The 19,985-nt window shown below is 36.9% G+C and overlaps 5 protein-coding genes and 1 pseudogene across 7 annotated transcripts; 3 read left to right on the forward strand and 3 right to left on the reverse strand.

The window, feature by feature from the left end:
* Positions 1-841: 841 nt before the first annotated feature.
* On the forward strand, positions 842-5,135 carry LOC147285587 (DEAD-box ATP-dependent RNA helicase 52B-like). Its single transcript, XM_086243098.1, has 6 exons — positions 842-1,818; positions 1,936-2,019; positions 2,443-2,685; positions 3,043-3,210; positions 3,780-3,893; positions 4,231-5,135. Exons 1-6 carry the CDS (start codon positions 1,123-1,125, stop codon positions 4,762-4,764), a joined length of 1,839 nt encoding a protein of 612 aa, XP_086099224.1. The 5' UTR covers positions 842-1,122; the 3' UTR covers positions 4,765-5,135.
* A 359-nt stretch (positions 5,136-5,494) lies between these two features.
* Positions 5,495-7,000, forward strand: LOC147285588 (uncharacterized protein At2g34160-like). The gene is made up of 5 exons (XM_086243100.1): positions 5,495-5,699; positions 5,831-5,879; positions 6,255-6,317; positions 6,401-6,465; positions 6,822-7,000. The coding sequence occupies exons 1-5, from the start codon at positions 5,571-5,573 to the stop codon at positions 6,912-6,914; spliced, it is 399 nt and encodes a 132-aa protein (XP_086099226.1). The 5' UTR covers positions 5,495-5,570; the 3' UTR covers positions 6,915-7,000.
* Positions 7,001-7,142: 142 nt separating this feature from the next.
* Positions 7,143-9,447, reverse strand: LOC147285589 (adenine nucleotide transporter BT1, chloroplastic/mitochondrial-like). Its single transcript, XM_086243099.1, has 3 exons — positions 8,418-9,447; positions 7,931-8,089; positions 7,143-7,818 (listed from the first exon to the last, which is right to left on the reverse strand). Exons 1-3 carry the CDS (start codon positions 8,988-8,990, stop codon positions 7,351-7,353), a joined length of 1,200 nt encoding a protein of 399 aa, XP_086099225.1. The 5' UTR covers positions 8,991-9,447; the 3' UTR covers positions 7,143-7,350.
* Positions 9,448-9,834: 387 nt separating this feature from the next.
* LOC147285590 (ribosome biogenesis regulatory protein (RRS1) family protein) lies at positions 9,835-12,662 on the reverse strand. The gene is made up of 8 exons (XM_086244759.1): positions 12,498-12,662; positions 11,958-12,108; positions 11,509-11,560; positions 11,157-11,285; positions 10,846-10,963; positions 10,430-10,613; positions 10,220-10,333; positions 9,835-10,127 (listed from the first exon to the last, which is right to left on the reverse strand). Exons 1-8 carry the CDS (start codon positions 12,617-12,619, stop codon positions 9,969-9,971), a joined length of 1,029 nt encoding a protein of 342 aa, XP_086100885.1. The 5' UTR covers positions 12,620-12,662; the 3' UTR covers positions 9,835-9,968.
* A 224-nt stretch (positions 12,663-12,886) lies between these two features.
* Positions 12,887-15,836, forward strand: LOC147285591 (chaperone protein dnaJ 49 pseudogene; annotated as a pseudogene). Of its 2 annotated transcripts, XR_015122532.1 has the most exons (3): positions 12,892-13,053; positions 13,194-14,372; positions 15,303-15,836. The product of XR_015122532.1 is annotated as a chaperone protein dnaJ 49 pseudogene, transcript variant X2 (transcript). The 2 variants fall into 2 exon arrangements; XR_015122531.1 differs by having other exon boundaries at positions 12,887-14,372.
* A 387-nt stretch (positions 15,837-16,223) lies between these two features.
* Positions 16,224-19,553, reverse strand: LOC147285592 (uncharacterized). Its single transcript, XM_086243591.1, has 8 exons — positions 19,401-19,553; positions 19,178-19,290; positions 18,365-18,436; positions 17,918-17,953; positions 17,623-17,668; positions 17,268-17,355; positions 16,711-16,768; positions 16,224-16,381 (listed from the first exon to the last, which is right to left on the reverse strand). The coding sequence occupies exons 1-8, from the start codon at positions 19,477-19,479 to the stop codon at positions 16,331-16,333; spliced, it is 543 nt and encodes a 180-aa protein (XP_086099717.1). The 5' UTR covers positions 19,480-19,553; the 3' UTR covers positions 16,224-16,330.
* Between the last annotated feature and the right edge of the window lie 432 nt (positions 19,554-19,985).

Consider the following 19,985-nt stretch of genomic DNA (forward strand, 5'->3'; position numbering starts at 1 on the left):
GCAGAGTCCACATCACGATCTGGTCCCACAAATCTGAAAGATATTTCTTTAGACTTTATTCTCTATACCAAACCCTCACCCTACGTCTCCTATTTCCTAAGACTTTATTCTCGATACCAAACCCTCACCCAACGTCTCTTCCAAGTTAAGTTAAAAGAGTAAAATGTATTATTGGTCTATTTATTTTAACTATTTTTCTAAATTGGTCTACAATTTTTTTTGTCTTATTATAGTCAAGTTGATTATACTTATATTCTCTAAAATTTATCATCTTTATATATACATTCTCTAAAATTTTAAAAATTATATATATACCCTTTGAAGTTTTAAAATTATTGCATATAATCTCTTATAGTGAGACAAAAAAAATGATGAGAAAGTATATAAAAAGGCATGTTAAGAAGTGAAATGGTTTAATAAAATTATTCAAAGTGTAAGGTCCAATCTCAATACAAATACATATATTTTTTATTTATTGTTTTCTCTTTTAGGGAGTTATATGTAACAGTTTTGAAACTTCAAAGAGTGTATGTGTAATATTTGAAATTTTAAGGAATGTATGTGAAAAGACGATAAACTTCATGACTCAGGAGGTATAAGTGTAATTAACTCTTTGCATAATCCATCCGAAGAGCCCCACGCCACACCACACGGACCGTTCCGACATTAAAATACAAAAACGAGGACATTTTCGTCAGGAAGGAATAAACAAATTCTCAGGCGTTTCATGTTTCATGCACGCGCGCATCAAACGATCGTGCAAAAAACTATGCCTTTTCCACTCTCCCACATACATCTCCTGCCCCCTCGGAAACCCTCCTCTCTAGGTTTGTAGGGTTTTGCAGCTTTATGAGGAAGAGAAAGAGAGAGTTGAAATTACTACATACTGCTTATTACTGCACCTGATCATCTCACTCTCTCTCTTGGTCTCATTCACCAAATACGCAAACCATTTTGATATTCGAGCCAACCCACCACCACCTCAGTCCGTACAGCTCCTAAAACCTCAATTTCGCTCTGCATTTATAAAAACACACACCCTTTCATTTCCTCTCCTCCATTATATCAACCATCACTGTCCTTTTTAAACGCTTCACTTTTGTTAAAGAAAACACATTTACAATGGCAATGTCTTGGTCTGACGCACTCACTGAGTCAACCCGCAGGCCAACTCGCCACCCTCAACCCAACTACGTCCCTCCACATCTCAGGAACAGCAGTGCCAACACATACCCACATGGGTACTCGACTGAGTCAACTCAGTACGGCTTCCGGTCAAGCTACACTGGTAATACCAGGCAAGCCGGTCGGACCGGCCCAAGTCGCGGCGGCCGAGGACGTAGCCGTGGTTTTTGGGCTCAATCAGACCCAAACCCAACCCCAAACCAAAACCCATTTGACGATGTCGCCGAGAAATTCGACCAACTCCAAGTTTCTGAAGAGGGTAGCAATGGCGGTATCAATTTCGATGCCTACGAAGACATCCCAGTTGAGGCGAGTGGCGTCGACATACCGCCGCCGGTGGACAGCTTCCAGGAGATTGATTTGGGCGAGTGTTTGAACAACAACATCAAGAGGTGCAAGTACGTCAAGCCCACGCCTATTCAGCGCCACGCGATTCCGATAGCGATGGCTGGCCGCGACTTGATGGCTTGTGCTCAAACTGGGTCCGGCAAAACGGTGGCGTTTTGCTTTCCCATCATTCGGGGGGTCTTGAACAATGGTTGGGCCAAGCCGCAGCAGACTCGTGGTGGTGGGGCTCGGGCTGTGTGTCCCACTGCGCTCATTTTGTCTCCAACCAGAGAGTTGGCTGGTCAGGTGTGTTTGCCACATTTTGGTGTTATTTTTTTTTGTGGTCATTGTGTTGATGGGTTTGTGGTGTGCTAATTTTGTTTTGATTTGGGCTCTTTTTTTTGTTTAATTTTTTCTGGGTAGATACATGATGAAGCTAAGAAGTTCTCTCATCAAAGTGGGGTCAAGATTGTTGTTGCTTATGGTGGGGCACCAATTGCTCAGCAGGTTTGTGCTCTTTTCCAGCTTATTTTACTAGCTTATGTCTAGTTTTCTGTTTGATTGCCTCTTCTTTGTTTATATAAGCAATATTCTCTATCCCAGATTTTTAACATTTTGAGCATTAAAATTTGTTAAACTTTAGTTTCATGTTTATCTAGAACTTTTTGTTGTCCTTAGTGGTGGAGGTAGTGTTGTGTAATTGTCATTCATTATCTTCATTGTATGATTGCATTACGTCACTATCTTGCAAGTTAATCAGATAGGTCAATTTAGTATGAGTTTATGGTTTCTTCCTTGTGCATTTTTCCTTTCTGATTTTCCCTTCCCTTTGACTGAAGTATGCCTATTAGTTTCATCTATTCCTTCATACAGGAAACAAATACCTTGAATTTTTTCGTACTGATTCCTTGGTAACCATCAACTCTGCAGTTACGTAATCTGGAGAGAGGTGTTGATATTCTAGTTGCCACTCCCGGGCGCTTGGTGGACATGATTGAGAGGTCGCGAATCTCACTTAGAATGATCAAATATTTGGCACTAGATGAGGCTGACAGGATGCTGGACATGGGGTTTGAGCCTCAGATAAGGAGGATTGTTGAGCAAATGGACATGCCTCGTGCAGGTGCAAGACAAACATTGCTTTTCAGTGCAACATTCCCAAATGAGATACAGGTGGGTCAATTAAATGTTAATGCCCTATAATGTGTTTTTGTGGATTATTAATAAGATCATGTTTCTTTCCATTCCTAGAACATAATTATTTTCTCTTATTGGAATACTGTGCCTTTTTGTCTACATGAGTTTTTTCTTGACTTTATATGTTAGTCTGATTACTGTCTTTTATGTTTAATTCATTTTTCTTAGTAAGCTTATTCTTGCCTAGTTTTTGGATGGCTGGTTTGTTGGTCTCTATTTCCACTTCAATATACTCTGGCTTGTTGTAGTTTTGGTGCCTAGTTTTTTATTTAATTTGTGGTTTTGTTAAACATTTACATGTATGTTAGAATTCATCTGTTCTGTTTCTTGCAGAGGCTTGCTGCAGATTTCCTCTCAAACTACATATTTCTGGCTGTTGGAAGAGTAGGGTCAAGCACTGATCTTATTGCACAGAAAGTTGACTTTGTTCAGGATATGGACAAAAGAAGTCATTTGGTGGATCTTCTTCATACCCAAAGGGCAAATGGAACTCATGGCAAGGTATGATAGAAAATTTTGAATTCCTTAACTATGGAAATCAGTAATCTGTAGCATTGGGTTGGAATTGACACAGCTATATTTAGATGGAGATAAGTTCTCAATAATTACATAGTTATATATAGAGGAGTGCTTTAAAGCTAACCATGTTTTGGGCCCACCACATCACTAATCTCATAATCCGAACCATCAATTATTTAGGTCATACTTCAAAGATCATCATTGCAAAAAATCAACTAAATCGAAAATCATGTAATCATCTAATTGAAATCAAATAAATAGACGATCAGTATTTTCGATAAAAGCATAGAAATAGTTGTTATTATAATCAAATGGCTAAATGACGTCCGATTTTGAAGATTTTTTACATGAATGATCTTTGAAACATGGCCTAAAAAATAAACCGTTTGGATTTTGAAATTACATTGTGCAGTGGGCCCAACATGTGGTTAGTTTTGTATTAACTTACTAACTGGTTAGTTTTAGAGCATTCTTGTATATATATATATATATATATATAGATATTTATATATTTTTGATCTTATGCTAAGGTTTAATGCTGTTTGTTTCAGCTTGCTTTAACCTTGGTGTTTGTGGAGACCAAGAGGGGCGCAGATGCTTTAGAACGCTGGTTATCTTCTAGTGGTTTCTCTGCAATAGCTATACATGGTGACAAAATGCAAATGGTTAGATTGTCTTTTTTCTTTATTTATATGTTTTGAAATTGTTATTTTAAAATTTTTTGGGTGTTCACCATTTCATGGATCGTTTTATTCATTAGTTTCAGTGTGTATGCTATAATCTGAGGTCTTGTAGTTGTATGGATTTCTTTTATTTTTTTTATGATTTTCTAAGTGGATTCTTTTTGTGCTTTTTGAGATCGTTATTATTAAGTTTTATTTTTCAGGATGAAATTTGAACTCAAAATTTTAGTTGTTATTAAGTTAAATTTGAACTCTAAGTTTTATTAAATTTTTGTTTCCTCCTCCTGTACCTACGATAATATTTGACTTGTAAATGCAGGAGAGGGAACGAGCTTTGAAATCATTCAAGTGTGGTGCCACTCCCATATTGGTGGCAACAGATGTTGCTTCTCGAGGTTTGGACATTCCTCATGTTGCTCATGTCATCAATTTTGACCTGCCAAAAGGCATAGATGACTATGTTCACAGGATTGGACGGACTGGCCGTGCTGGTAATTCTGGTCTTGCAACTGCCTTCTTCAGTGACAAGAACCAACCACTTGCAAAGGCGCTAGTTGACTTAATGCAGGAATCAAAGCAGGAGGTTCCAAGTTGGCTGAAAGAATATGCTGAGGGATCATCGACTTATGGTGGGGATGGCCAGAGCCAAAGATATAGTGGCAATAAGTTTGGTGGCTATGACTTTCGTAGGGATGACCAATCAGGGCGTGATAATTATTCTGGTTCAAGCAGTTATGGATATGGAGATTATTCTGGGGACACTTATGCTGCTAGTGCTTTTTCATATGCTCCTGCTGTTCCATATGGCTATGAAGGAAATTATGAAACTGTTGTTGCTGGTGGGTGGGAATAGATTTGCAGAACATTTTGACATTTTTTGTACTTAAAGGTGGCATATTTACATAGGGTATATGATAGTCATATTAATAGATAAAGGTGCAGATAGTTGCTGAAGACTAACTATAGGTTCGAATATTACTCAGCCTAAGATCCTCACAGTTCTTCTGGCAAATGGTGATCTACACAAGTAGTTGAAGCATTACTGAGCTTCAGTTTTGGAGGATGCGATCTATCACTAACTTGGGTCTTGTACTGATCAAAGTATGAAGCTTGTTCATTGAGTATTCTTCTTTTGCCATCTTTTTGTATTGAAGACAAATTATGGGGAATGTTGTTGATGTTGTGGTTGTGATATGAACCAAGTTCTAAATTCTCAGTTTAATATATTAATGCCCAAGTGATCTGAATGGCTTTTTGCTTAAAATTCTCAAAAAATTCTTCTGTTTTCTTGCTTTATAATTTATTTTTTTGACAGTTTCTTGCTTAATATTGTATGCCTTCATTTGGATTTTAAAATCAAAATAATATAGTTAGTTCTAAAGCAATAAGTAGTTTTATTCAATACTTAAAAAAAAATAGATCAATTCAATACTTAGTATAAATATTAAGATGACCATTATAAACAATTGTAAAAGGGTTGTACTTGTGCAGTTGTGCACATGTGTGTTTTTGTATTTTCCAAGGTTAAAAGGGAGAACATAGTTTGCTGTTAAAAGTTAAAACCAAATCACAGGCCCAACTGCCTAAGGGATTTTTCGGTGTCTTTAAGCTTTTGGTTGAAGCCTCGCCTCAGCGAGAACGTCAGGGTTTTGGGATACGATGGAAAAGATTACTGAGGGCGTGAACAACATGAACTTGGGTGCTTCTCGAGATTCATACAACAAGACTAACCGGATTCAAGTCTCCAACACCAAGAAACCCATTTTCTTCTACGTCAATCTCGCCAAGGTACACTCTCTCTTCTTTCTGCCTTTCTCTGTTTTTTTTTTTTTTTCTCTCAATTTGAATTTTTAGATTTTCCCTGTTTTTTCTCTCAATTTGAGTTTTTTTAATTTCTTAAATTTTGTTTGGTGTTGTAGAGGTATATGCAGCAATACAATGAAGTCCAGTTTTCTGCCCTTGGAATGGGTAATTTCTCCTTTTCTTTGTCTATTTTCTTACAATCTCTTTTTCTTTTCATTTCTTTGGGGATCAATGACTGCAGCAATCATATGATGGCTCTATTAGTTATTTATTCTTGGAAAACATGATTCAACATTGTCAGAAGAGATCCTGTTATTCCTTAAATAACCTATGAATCAGAAACAATTAATCTAAGATATATTTTTGTATTATGGAACATACATATCAATATTCATGGATCATACAAGCTTCTGCTTTTTCCAACAGGGTATCAGTAAGGTTTTGTCGCGTGCTTCACATTGTCCTGATTAATTTGAACATTGATGTGTGCATTTTAACAGTCATTGATGTGTTCATTCTGCATTATGTGCATTTTTGCAGCCATTGCCACTGTCGTTACCATTGCAGAAATTTTGAAAAACAATGGATTGGCTGTTGAGAAGAGTATGTTCCTTGCCACCATCTGTTTTTTTGAATTCCAAACAAAATTGTTGACTATTGTTAACTTTAATTTTCTGTTACTGCAGAGATCATGACCTCAACTGTTGATATAAAGGATGACTTGAGGGGACGACCCATCCAAAAAGCCAAGGTAATGCTAACAGAATGTTATTGAATTTGAATATGGCAATATGCCAAGGTTTATATAAAATGCATGCAAAGTAGAGCCTTGCAGAATGTGGTCCTTCTCATAAATTTGTTGTTGCTAAGAAATCAAGTTGGGTGTTCTTTTCTATTTTATTAACTTCTCTTGTTTCTGCAATATAAGTTCATAGATTTGTGTGTGCTAAATATCATCAGGATGGGTTTGTCTTAAGCATGGTTTTGTAAATGCAATGTGCTGTTTTTAGTACTTTTACTCTTAGTAATAGTGACTTTTATTTTTATTTCACATTGAGAATTGAGAGAGGTAGGTATTGATGGCTACTAAATTTTTTGGCTTCTCAGATCGAGATATTGCTGAAGAAGTCTGAAAAGTTTGATGAATTGATGGCAGAAATTGCAGCGGAAAAGGGCATTGGAGATGAAGAGCAGAGTTGAAATGGGAGTTGCATTTTTTCGTGTATTGTACTATCACATGGGCTCTTGTATTGTTTGTTGGCATCTGAATTTCTGTTGCTCGGATGAGTTCGATAATTGAGAAAATTTCATGTTAGGAGCTTAGTATCTGATGTTTCATTTAGCTTTCATTTGATTGTTTCAAGAAAGCTTTACATCTTCATTCCCAAATTTGTTGAATTTGATAATTAAAATGATACCAGAAGGAAATGAATCAACTGCAGCCAAGTATTAATTAAACATTATTGTTCTTTCATTTACATGGAAAATTTTATAGTTTGTGTTCGTAGTTGAAAAATGCATTATAGTGAGCCAACACTATAACTATACATAAATGTACCTCTTCCAAGAAACTGTAAGAACTAAAAACTGTCAACTTTTTAAACGAATCATTGCAAACTCTGCCTCTTACAGTGAGTTAGATTTGCTCCTCCTCGGTCAGCATCTTCTTGCATGCCTCGTAGCACATGAAGGATATCCCAGCAGCAGGGACCAATTTCATGCAGCTTGGTCCCAACCCTCTGTACAGACCAGGAAGCCCTTCATTCGCAAGTATAGTAGCAAGAGCATCAAGTATGTGCTTGTACTGTCTCCCATTGAGAGCCCCAGCCTGCATGTGCTTTCGAGCCACCTCAAGTGGGAAAGTTGCACTGCTTGAAATTGAAGCAGCTGCTGACCCAATCAAGAGAGTCATTATATTTCCAATTTCCTTCTTTTTGAAAGCTTTCTTGTAAGCTTTTGACAGTGCATCATAAGCAAAATAATTGGTGGCCGCATATGGGATTACTCCAATCAAACTTGGGGTGAGGCCTCTGTATAGCTCTGCAGGTCCTTCCTCTTGGACAATTCTAGAAAATGCATCCAAAAAGTTCTTGTACACTCCTCTCTGCAATCAAATAAAATCTGAGAACCAAGGCAAATAAAATCTGAGACTGAGAACCAAGGCAAAGAAAACAAGCCAATAAGTTCAATGATCCTTTTTTAGGATCTGAGTTTACCTGAACAGTTAATCTTGTTTTTAACAACTCCAGAGGGTATGTACACAAGGTTGAGCTAAACCCAGCAACAGCCCCTGCAATTGATGAAGCAGGAATAGGGATTTTCAGCTCTTCCCCAGGTCGAGTCAAGTGCTTCTTAACCGTATCATAAGCAAATAACTGCACACAGGTTCCATCAGCAAACATTAAAGGGCATGTTAATATAATGAATCAAAACAAAATGAAAAGATTGAATGCCAAAATAGTGTAGTTTATAACAATGAAGTACTTAGATATGCAAGAAGGCAGTGCTGAAAACATTCTTTAATGTAATACAATTGTTTTCATATGCTCAGTGAACTAAGAAGATGCATCCATACCGAGTGAAACATGGTTCAAACAAGTCTTCCAGCAAAATTTTATGCAAGTGATTCAATCAATCAGAGACCAACGAGAATATATAGTCAAATATCAAAATTCAAATGTAAAACACAGTATTCTTGAATACCTCAATACCCTTGCTTGGGGCAACTCGGATGACATTAACCAAAGTACCCCTAAATAAACCTTGCCACCCATCAGTTTTCATGATAGATTGAAATACTTCAGTGGTGGAGTGGCCACAGCTCCCCACCATCAAATGGGTCTTTATTGTCTCTATTGGTGCAACCGCAGTCCTTGACACAACACCTGCTATTGCCCCACTGAGAAACCTTCTTAGTGATGCATTTTCAATCTTAATTTTCAATTTCAAACCACCCCTTTTGTTCTTCCTCTTCACCACCTCTTCTTCTCCAACCTCCAATACCTTTGCTTTCACCAATTCATCAACCCCACCAACCCGTAAACCCGAATCCGGAATTTGCACATATTTCATGTATGTGGAGCTCAGAAGCTTTGTGCCATCGTCTCTAGGATTCTGAGGACTTGGTGAAATACTAAATCCTCTTGCCACTTGACCAACGCTTGCAAATAATCCACCAGTTTGAGAAGTACTACTGCCAGAACAAGAGAATACAACATCTTTATTCGCATGGTGAATGCCTTGCAAGCTTCTACCCTCCAATCTTCTTCTACCCATTAATCCAAAGCTTGAAACTGTGATATCTTCTTCAAGCTTCCAATGTTGTAAGAACCCTTTTGCTTATAGAAACAATTAAAGATGAAATTTAAGCAGAAAAAGGTTGGTTGGCTTAGTGGGTATCAACAAACGTGGAAAAAGGAGGTATCTTTAGTGAAATGAGAGAGCATAATCCATCTATATGAGATATTCGATATAATGATATATAGAGATTGTCAAATGGTCTGCATGCAGCATGAAGAACAAACAACAACAAAGGCAGAGTATAGAAGGATGGTATAGTCTTGAGTATTACGCCTTCTGCATTGGTTTGGTCCCTGTTTCTTTGTGGGTATGAGAAACAGGTGTCTTGTTGCCAACACAAGGACAGTCGATTCTATTTGACTCTTTTGGCAAAGTGGGAATAAATGGGTTTAAACTTCGAAGTTTTGATTTTTGTGTTGAGAAAAAAAGAAACATGATCACTCCATTTTTTATGTGGTATATAATCACTCTAACATTACTCATTGTTTTTTTTTCTTTAATATGATTTGAACCTAACTTGCTATCAGACGAATTATACATTTGGTCTGGGTAGATAAGTGATTTCATAATTCTGTCACTATGCGTACTTTTTGACACTTTTAAGGCCAAGAGATTCAGATATAATTGAAACTTTTTTTTTTTTGGTTTCTATAAAATTTATACTTGGTCGTCGAGAGATTCAGATAAAATTGATACTTGATCGGGAGTTGTTTTGGGACACAAGTAGCATGGGATAAAGTTTTGCTTAGAAGACTCATTAAACTACACGTGGACATGTTTCATGAACTTGGAAATCAATATCTCCAAGGCCGAGAAATTATGAGAGAGATAGAGAATACTTTTCTCCTGAAAATTAAATTAAGCAGTCTTACATAAAAACCGTTGGATTCCAAATAATTAAACTTGAAGAACCTACTACAAAACTCAACCAGCTTGTCATCGCTGATAATAATTTCATTTTCCCTTGCCTTTCTTTGAAGATCCCTTCTTTAATGGCTTCTTCTGAAGGTTCTTCTTCGGTTTCAACTTGCTTGAGGTTGCTGGAGACTTCTCCTTTCTGTCCTGTCTGTTATTTCGTTTCTTCTCTTTCTTAACATTATACATGTTAACAGCCTGTGTCACAAAAAATATTCAGTTAATAAGTGGAACTCAAATCGACTAAAAAGTTGCCAAAGAAACCATTGCCAACTGAGAGAAAATTGAACCTTATCAACATTGAATATCTCATGGGAATTCTTAGAGATTAGCTTGTTCAAAACTTTGTCTGTTTGCTCCTGCTCTTGCGAGCGTTTCCCTTTTCCTTCTACAACTGGTAAAAACTGAATGCAAAACCCAGAAAAAAGGGGGTAAAGTACTTGAGATTTTATCATGATGTGCAACGATTAATTGTGCAATGCTAGAATGAGAATGCATACCTTGCGAAACTTTCCTTTATGTTTAGCAGGCTTTTCCCCTGGAACTTTCTTGTCAAATTTTCCACCACTGGCTGTTGCAGTTGATGCTATTCCAGCTACATTCCCCAGTTCATCTTTAGTAACCTTCCTGGGTGCAGCATGGGTTCCTGTTATGGGCAACGCTGTAGCAGCTAGTTGGACATGGCTGCATAAAGGGTTTGCTTAAGCTTAAGTTGCAATGCAAGAGAAGCATAATAAGATAACTCAAAAGCGCCCAAAGTGTGAACTTCCATTATTAATGGCAGCTTATTAAAAATTTCTGGATCTCATAGAACAGATGACCAAATTGGATGTCTATGCAGCCAGCTGGTTTACTAGTTTAACCAATAATGAACTATCTATACTTTGAATACCACAGAGAAGTAAAAGAGCAAAACCTTGGCAAAGCACCAACTTTTGCAGCTTGCTTCAAGTTCTGCAACCTATTTCTGTCTTGCTTTTCAACTCGTTTCTTTTTATCTTCTCGTCTTTTAGCAAAAGGATCCTCCCCTGGCACTGCAAAAAGTGACAACAAAGACCATGGAGATCAATTTCAGGTCATATTGACAGAATATAGCATTTCAGTGCTTCTAAAATAATCAGTGGTTTTAAAAATTACAAGATGTACTATCTTCAATATTGTTATTCAAAACAATGCTAAAAGGAAATGATGACTCTTCTGAAACCATCAAGGGTTTGAATTCATTACCATCAGTCATCTTTGCCTCAATGATAGGTACATTATTCTCATCATTTGCACGATCATAGCCAAAGCGACGTTTCCAAGACTGAGTCGGCTCATCATATGCAATCTTGTCTTTTTTACGCTTATTGATACCTGTAAGAAATCTCAAAACAATATTAAAAACACATAAAGTTCAGCTTTGAGATATCAGAATCCAATGCAAAATCTTAAATTGGGCCAATTTAATGATCTCAAGGTCCAAAAGCCCACATATACCCAACCTCATACAGAGCCTTCAGTGGGGAAAGAGGAAAAAAAATGAAAGGAAAATAGAAAACAGTTTCATTCATCCAACTGTCATACAGTAGTGACTAACCTTTCGCTTTGGCGAAGGATTCCCATTTTGTTGGAGGTTTAGGCTTTGGCAGCTGTAGAAAACAAAAGAATATGCAATTGGCAGTCAAGTTTTTATGCTAAAAAAAAATAGCAACTCATAAACTCAGTTACAGAAAAAAAAAAAAAAAAAAAAAAAAACCAGCTGCAATTACTTCCATTCCCTTGCTAATTTAAGAAGCAATTACCTTGAACTATTAATCCACTTATTTTCAAGTGACAGATAATGAAGCACTATATATGTATTTACAATCCAATGCAAATATGTAGTTAATTTCTCCTCTTCGAAACAACTAACAAGGGATCTTTTCATGTGCAGCCAAGTACAATATTAAGGGTATTGGTTATTCAGTCAAATGTCAGAAGTCTCTGAGTGTGTGTGTGAAAGACAAACAAGTGTTGGAACATCATAAACTGAGACAAATGACTTACATGCTTCTCTCTGGGCAATCTAGTTGCTGGAGGAGGCAACTTCACAAGGGGACCATCTATGTCTTCAGTTGAAGGTAAGTTGAAAATATTATCCGCAATAGCTTGAACTAACTCAGTAGCTTTTGTTAGACACTCTTTCACTAATTCCCCCCTAAAATTAATGAAACACATAAAAATAAAATAAGAAAAATCACTCACAGAACAAACCATTTAAAAAGCAGATTGAAGAACTAAATAAAGATCTATCATTTCCAACATAAATTAGGGTAAAATACAAACTGAAACCCAAACCCAATACCAGAACATTTGTACATGATCAGAAATTGAATTAACTAACAAAGAATCGAGTAAACAGTATATAGTTGGAGATTAAACTTCAAAAATATTAAAATTTCAATTCAGTAACCATTTATTCCGAAACCCAAACAACAACAAAATGCTCTCAGAAGCTAAAAGTCACAAACCGACTAGTATGCAAGAAGCCAAGAACTTAAAAACAAAAATACATAAAATAAATTTTTTTTTTTTTTAAAAACAAACCTGGAGGAGGGGATGGAGGAGAAGTTGTGATGAGGGTCGAAGGCCATGAGATTACCGAGGTCGACTTGAAACTGCTTCTGGGTCTCCATTCCTGCGGCCTCTGTAGTTACGGGGGTCTCCATTACTGCGACCTCTTTGGTTATGCAGTTCGCCACTTGAAAGCTAAAGAAGAAAGAAGAAGACAGCGAGCAGCATCATAGGGTTTATGTATTGGGCCTAATGGGCCACGGACATTAAAGTTCAGTTCAAATATTTGCTGGGCCTTAATTTTTGGGTCATAGGGCTTTGGGGAAATTAAAAAGTAACGACTTTTCAAACGCGGTCACCCAAACACGTCCTTAATACTGGAAATTACCAGACTATACAACGAAGAATTTCGTTTCCTGCCTTCCACCAATCAACCCCACCGTATCGGACTGTGCCTCAAATTTTCCCAAACCATTTCCTTATTGGTTCGAAACTCTCCCAAACCATGAAACCCTAATTCGATCAAAATCTACAAGAATCAGTAATCAATCAATCCCCAGAACTCATCTCCTTCAGATCCATCTCCTTTGTAAGTTCAATTTCCCAAAATTGTCTCAATTTCATTTCTCTAGTCAAATAAATTCAATTTCCGATTCAAACATTGAAATTTCTTTGATGGGGTTCGTGTTGGTAAAACCCAATCTTTTTTCCTTTTTTTTATTGGCCTAGTTCTCTTGGATTTTGTTTAGTGGGGATTGTTTGGTTTTGTCGTCTGAGAAGTTTGAGATGGATGGAAACAAAGACGATGCTTTGAAATGCTTCAAAATTGGGAAAGAAGCTTTTGAAGCTGGGAATCGAACCCGTGCCCTCAAATTCCTAAGTAAAGCTCGCCGTCTCGATCCGACACTACCCATCGACGATCTATTATCGTCGATTGAGAAAGAGTCCGATCCTCAGTCGGCTTCAGATGCTGGTGGGTCCGCCAATGGGCCATCTGGGTCGCCTTCAGCTAAGCCGTCCGATCAACCCTCGGTTCGCCGTAGGGTTCCGGCAACTGGGTCTTCATCGTCCTCTACGACATCACCGGCTGCGGTGTATACGGAGGAGCAGATTGCGATTGTGAGGCAACTTAAGAAGAAGAAGGATTACTATGACATTTTGGGGGTAGAGAAGAGTTGCACTGTTGAAGATGTTCGAAAGGCTTATAGGAAGCTGTCTTTGAAGGTTCATCCCGATAAGAACAAAGCACCGGGTGCTGAGGAGTCCTTTAAGGCGGTATCGAAGGCATTTCAGTGTCTTAGCAATGCAGAGAGTAGGAGGAAATATGATGTTTCTGGCTCGGATGAACCTGTTTACGAGAGGCGTGCTTCGAGCCACCACGGGGCACATGGATTTAATGGTTTTTATGATAACGATGTTGATGCAGAGGAGATCTTTAGGAATTTCTTCTTTGGAGGAATGGCTCCGGCAACCCAGTTTCGTGGATTCAGTTTTGGCACTGGAATGGGACCGAGACCTGTTGATCATGGCTCTGGTGGGTTCAATATTCGGACTCTAATTCAGTTGCTGCCTGTGTTGCTTATTCTGCTTCTGAACTTTATGCCATCTTCGGACCCAATCTATGCCCTTCAGAGGTCCTATCCCTATGAATACCGCTTTACCACAGAAAAGGGTGTTAATTTTTATGTTAAGTCAACCAAGTTTGAGCAAGATTTCCCGTCAGGTAGCTCAGAACGCGTCACGCTAGAACAAGGGATTGAGAAAGAATATTTCCGTATTCTTTCAGAGAATTGTCGGCTGGAGCTGCAGCGCCGCCAGTGGGGATTTGTTCGTGAAACACCACATTGTGAGATGTTGCAGCGGTTTGAGTCGGCGGCTCAGTCGGCAGCTTAACTTCTTGAACTGAAGGTCCTATCCTTGCTATATTTTGTTCTAGATGATGCAAAATTATGTCTATACTAGAGAAATTTAGTGAGGAACTGTGCAAGAAGTGATGCTATGCTTTTTTCTCTTGACTCATTATAAGCATTCAAATACCCAATGGATAAATTCACCAGATATTACTTTTTTTTTTCTCTCTTTTTGGGTTTGTTCCTTTTCCCAGACATATGTTCATCATTGTTAATTTGCTCAAGTTAGTGTTCTATGTGTGATTAGTTATTGATCTATATGTGTTTATCCCCTGGCTCTTGTTATGGGTTATTGTAGATATTTTCCCTTACTAGAATAACTTAGAACCATACTGCACTTGCGAATTCATCACTTGAAAGAAGTGGTATGCATGCTAGATCGTTATGAACATGTCTGAATTCTTGAGAGATGATAATAAATGTTTTGAAAGGTTGAATCAGCGTATGCATGGTGGAGTTCTGATCAATTCTAGTATTTTGACTCATTGCAGCACCCTTTTTCTTTTTTCCACTCTTCTTTGGGCGATGTACGTGCTTGACAACAAGGATTTGTTTGCTAGTTTGATGGCACTACTTGTTTGCTTTTCTATGGTTTCAGCTATAGAATTTTGAAACAACAATGATAGCTCTTCTCATATTGAAGGAAAAAAGTTGAGTTAGGGCTAGTCCAGTCCAATTTGAAAATAGGGAAGAAGTTGGTCAGTAAACATTAATAGAGTGGAGCTAATTTGAAATTTACTGAGTGTTACCGTATAAAGGGTATAAGATGAGCATAAATGATAATACTTTACCAAAATAATTTAGTGTTATCATGTTCTTGGGGCTGTGGTGTTTGTGTTGACGCAATGTTCCTTTTTTTTTTTTTTAAAGTATAATGGTGGTTTGAAATTCTAATGATGTGGTTTGCATCTTTTCTTCTCTTTTGCAGATTGCTCGTTTGGTGCGAGTCTTTCAGTATTCTTGTTGCAGATGATGCACGGGGCACAAGAGATGAGAGATAATAGCTGCAAATTTTGGAGTTCTACTTATTAAAACTTGACAGTGTCTGCAGCCTGCACACATTCTCTATTCTCTATTCTTTAGTCTTATATATGCACAATGAATTTTTGTAAAATTGTCTATGATTTAACTGATGCTTGCTGCGTATGCATAATCATGGATGCAATTAGCTAGTATGTAAGTTACGGTATTGTTACTGTTACATATCATGTTCAATACATACTCTTTGGAAAAACTTTACAATTTATCGTGTGGGGGTATATGTACCAAGATAGTTTGTCACACTGACAGTAACATATAGTTTAATCATGGTGGAAATGATTCATTCACAAGCATCCATTTGTGAAGTCCACATAGAAAGTTGTGGACTAGACATGCATGGTTATGATTTTTATGAAGACAAGAAAAATAGTTTCTGTATTTCAATTTATGTTACATGAGTGAAGCTTGTCTGTTTTCTTTATCAGCGGCATTATGTTTGGAGGTGGTTTTGCATGGTGAGATGGTTATTCCTCATGTGATTTGTGTTGTGCTAGACGAAGAATAGTATGTTCTGGTAGCTCATCTTCATTCCTTGTGCCTTAAGAATGAACTAGTTGATTGAGCCATTAGAGATTGATCACAACCTTGTTAAAATGTCCTCTAATTTTCTACTTGGCCTCCATATAGTCTTTGTTCAGTCATAATTTCTTTAATGGCCTTTACATTAAAACAGATATAATCACCATTTACCACTATGTAATGTTAACAGCTATTTGATCAACGGATTATGTGACAAAGGCTGTATACAATTTTCAGATTTTTGACAAAACAAAACAACTTTGTGCAATTAAAGAAAAGGGGAGAAAAAGTAAGATTTATTGATAATGATGCCCCACAATATGGCAGAAGGTAAAGATTTAAATTATCTAATAGAACTCCTGAAATTTATGTGGCCATGCCTCTACACTTGTATCCCTAATCCTTCGAGGTTATGACCAGCAATCCCAGCGCCCCTATGAGAATGTACTGCAAGAACATACACAAGAAGTTAATATGAGACAAGCTTCTATTAAAGAAGCAATGTTAATTTCATTAAATTCTAAGCTTGTAGGATGTAGATGGGCATATTTTTGGGAGCAAAAACTCTTCAAGAATTTCGATTGTTTTTATTCTCCTCCTTTGAGATTCATAGGAGACCTAAGGGCCTCCGTGTTACACATAGAAGAAAGCCCTCTTTTATTTGTAACTGAGGAATGCATGATTAGAAGCAAATTTGAAAGAATGCCTTCAACTTAAGGATATGAAGGATATACACATGGGAAGATATTCTAAATTCAAATAAAAGCATACCTTACCTTAATTATAGGCTTTTCTGTCATGATAATTGTCACCCAACCAACATAAGGCAAAAACCTGCAGAGAAGCGTAATATAAATAAAACACAATGCAGATAGAAATGGAAAAGCACTCCTTTAGTCTGTATGTAAGTACACAATACATATATATTGACAAGTACATATTTAGATGTGAATCCATGACAGAAAATGGCCACATTCTTCTTTTGTTGAAACCTCTGTTTCAAGGATAAACAGAACCATCACAGATTTATAACTTCAGTTACAACTCAACCTTCATAGTAGCAATTAATTTTAACATTCATGAACCCATTTGACTAGATAACTTCAATATTATGAAATGCATGTAGAATCAACTATGGTAAACCAGCCCTAGATTAGTCTGTATATGATGTTAGGTGCATCAAATGTTTAAAACATACATAACCAATTCTGATAGTTTAACAAGATCATGTCTCGATAATATTATTATTTCACAGTTTAACATACTTAAACATCTTCCTATCAAATCTTTACCTAAGAGGTCATAAACAAAAATAAAACAAAATAAAAAATACCCAGCAGCTCTCCCCATGATATGGTGTCGTTGCAACCAACGCTGGCCCGGAGCATACAGTGTCCTGTCATCATCACGGTTATTGTCTCCTACGAAATAGTAAACCAAGGCTACAGTTACTATAAACATACATTACCAAAAGATCAAAGAAACCTAAAATATTGAAACATATAAATATAACATAGTCAGGTGTTAGTATGCCATCATGTAATGGCTTCAAGACTTTTTTTCTTTCACTTTCTTTCTTTCTTTATATATAAGAATGATTGAAGTGCAAAGAATTTGTTGGGAACAATTGACAGGAACACAACGATTAAAATGGTCTAATCTATCTATCTAGATAAAAAAGGGAGTACCTTTTGTGAGGATATAAACCTCTCCAGTATCTTTCCGCTCATGAACCTACCAGAAAATGATCATTAACATTAAATAAAATATAAACCAAGATGTGGGGAGGTGACACGATGTCACACAGGGGACACCCTTTTGCTCAGATGGTTAGCTTCATTTAGATATAAAAGTGAAAATAGACTGATAAATGGGAATATTTGGAAAATAGGTAAACCATTGGTTGTCTGTAATTAATGGAAATAGATGTTCATTGAATGATATTGGAAAAAGAAGAGAAAAAGGTAACTCATTGATTCTTACCTTAATTACTCTATGAACAATTGGTATATCACGTCCCTAGAAAAAAGCAAAAGATGTATTAGCAGAGGTACAAACACAATAAAATACATACATAGGCCAGTAGCATGACCCAAAAGGTACTTCTAAATTATCATTGACATTGGATATGCAAAGCAACACAAAACTGAGAAACTGAATTTCATAGCCAAGATATTGCCCGGGTGCCATATCTTCTCTGTCAAAACATTTACTCTACTGATGAACCAAGAGGGCCACAACCTCTTGAGTAAGAGTTTTTCATCTAAAGCTTTGTCCATAAGTTCCAGTGAACAGAAAAAATAATAATACACTTATGATAAAAGCCGAAACATACTAAATGACTTTCATAGAAATGGATTAAACAAGAAGAACAAATTAAAATGAATGAACTATGGGAGGAATAGAAGAAAAAAAAAACATGGAACATACATCCACATTAAACACCACAATTTCTCCAGCACGAATAGGATCCTCGCTCATATGTAGGAACAAAATGTCACCCTGAAAGAGATTTGAAGGTCATGTCTTGTCAACAAACAAATGAATAAGAAGAAAATAAAGCACATATGTTTCTGCATATTTAATGGTAAAATGAGATACCAAAACTTAAAGGCAAAACAAAGATGAATCTGTGTAACAGTGAAGCACTTTACTATCTAAAATAATGTGGCATAACTGGTATAACTGCAAGTGATAACACAGTAAAGTGGTTTAAAATAACATATTGATAGGTAGTCATATAACTAAGGTGCTAGTGGGCTGCACAACAGGGGATAGCCTTCTCCTCAAACATCTCCTCTTACATGAGGTGGACACAAGACCTACCCCTTTTAAAGGAAGAGATGCACCAATTGGCAACAAGGACCATTCACAAGAATACTGAATCTCATCCAAAGAAAGTAACCAGCAATTCAGCATCTCTCCTAGGCCCTAGAACCTGAATCTCTATGTAAAAACCACTATAATAGTACATTCATTTACAACCCATTTGATAGAATCTTGTATACAGCATTTTCAACGAATTGAAATACTTAAACACAGTAATTGTTTAGACCAAGTACAGTGCATAGTCTACATACCAAACTTAAATGAAGGCCCTTCAATTTTGTTTTCTGCTGGAAATATGCTTTTGAGTGACTCTTTTGGACAATAATAAAAGGACCTTAACACAAAAAGAACTCTTGGGGTATAATTCTTGTGTAATATGAAGATCGAATTTTACAAAGGCACTGACAGACTCACCCTTGCAAAGCCAGGTTCCATGCTTTCAGAGAGCACTACCACCACAGGCGATTCACTCCGAGTTATACACATCAACCCTTTCCATATTATCAGTGCCGACGTGACAATCAAGCCTGAGCCATAAAGCAAATAAGTAATGTGCAATTTTTCCTTGTGCATGAATTTGAAAAACAAATAGAAACTTTTGTGCAGTGAAATGTATGTGTTCGGGGATCGTACGGACCGAGACTGACGGCTTGGCAGAGAGCTTGTCTGATCTTAATGGACTTGATGGAGTCCAAGGTCTCCCCGAACCATCCCATTCCTTGAGTGATCAATGAAGACCTACGGGTTGTGAATGCTGCTCTGTGGTGTGGTCGCAGAATTAGAATTTGGACTTTGGGTGGACCGGGAGGAAAAACAAAATGGGACTACGCGGTTTATGTTTGATAAATTTTGATTTTGACCGGAGGGGATCTAAGAATAATCAATAATTGACCAACTTTTGTTTTGTTTTTACCTATCGAAAAATAAATAAACGAGATTTGTTTTTATCATCCTAAATTAATAAGGATTAAGAATCAAAATATGAACAAGTGAAATGGTAGCATTGTTACTTAGCTTGGCAAAGACATTTAATGTGATACTCGCAAAAATATTGCTACATCTTCTATTTAATGAGATACTCGAAATTTTATATAGGGTGATATATTAAAGATATATAGAGTACTTAACCAAAGTCTATGAGTCAAAAAGTCAAACTTTAACAAACACTTTTGGATAAAGACCTGTGTCGTTATAAATGGTATTAGAGCGCAATCCAACTCAT

The sequence above is a fragment of the Dryas octopetala genome, chromosome 5, assembly GCF_963921425.1.
Source record: "Dryas octopetala chromosome 5, drDryOcto1.1, whole genome shotgun sequence".
Lineage (NCBI taxonomy): Eukaryota > Viridiplantae > Streptophyta > Magnoliopsida > Rosales > Rosaceae > Dryas > Dryas octopetala.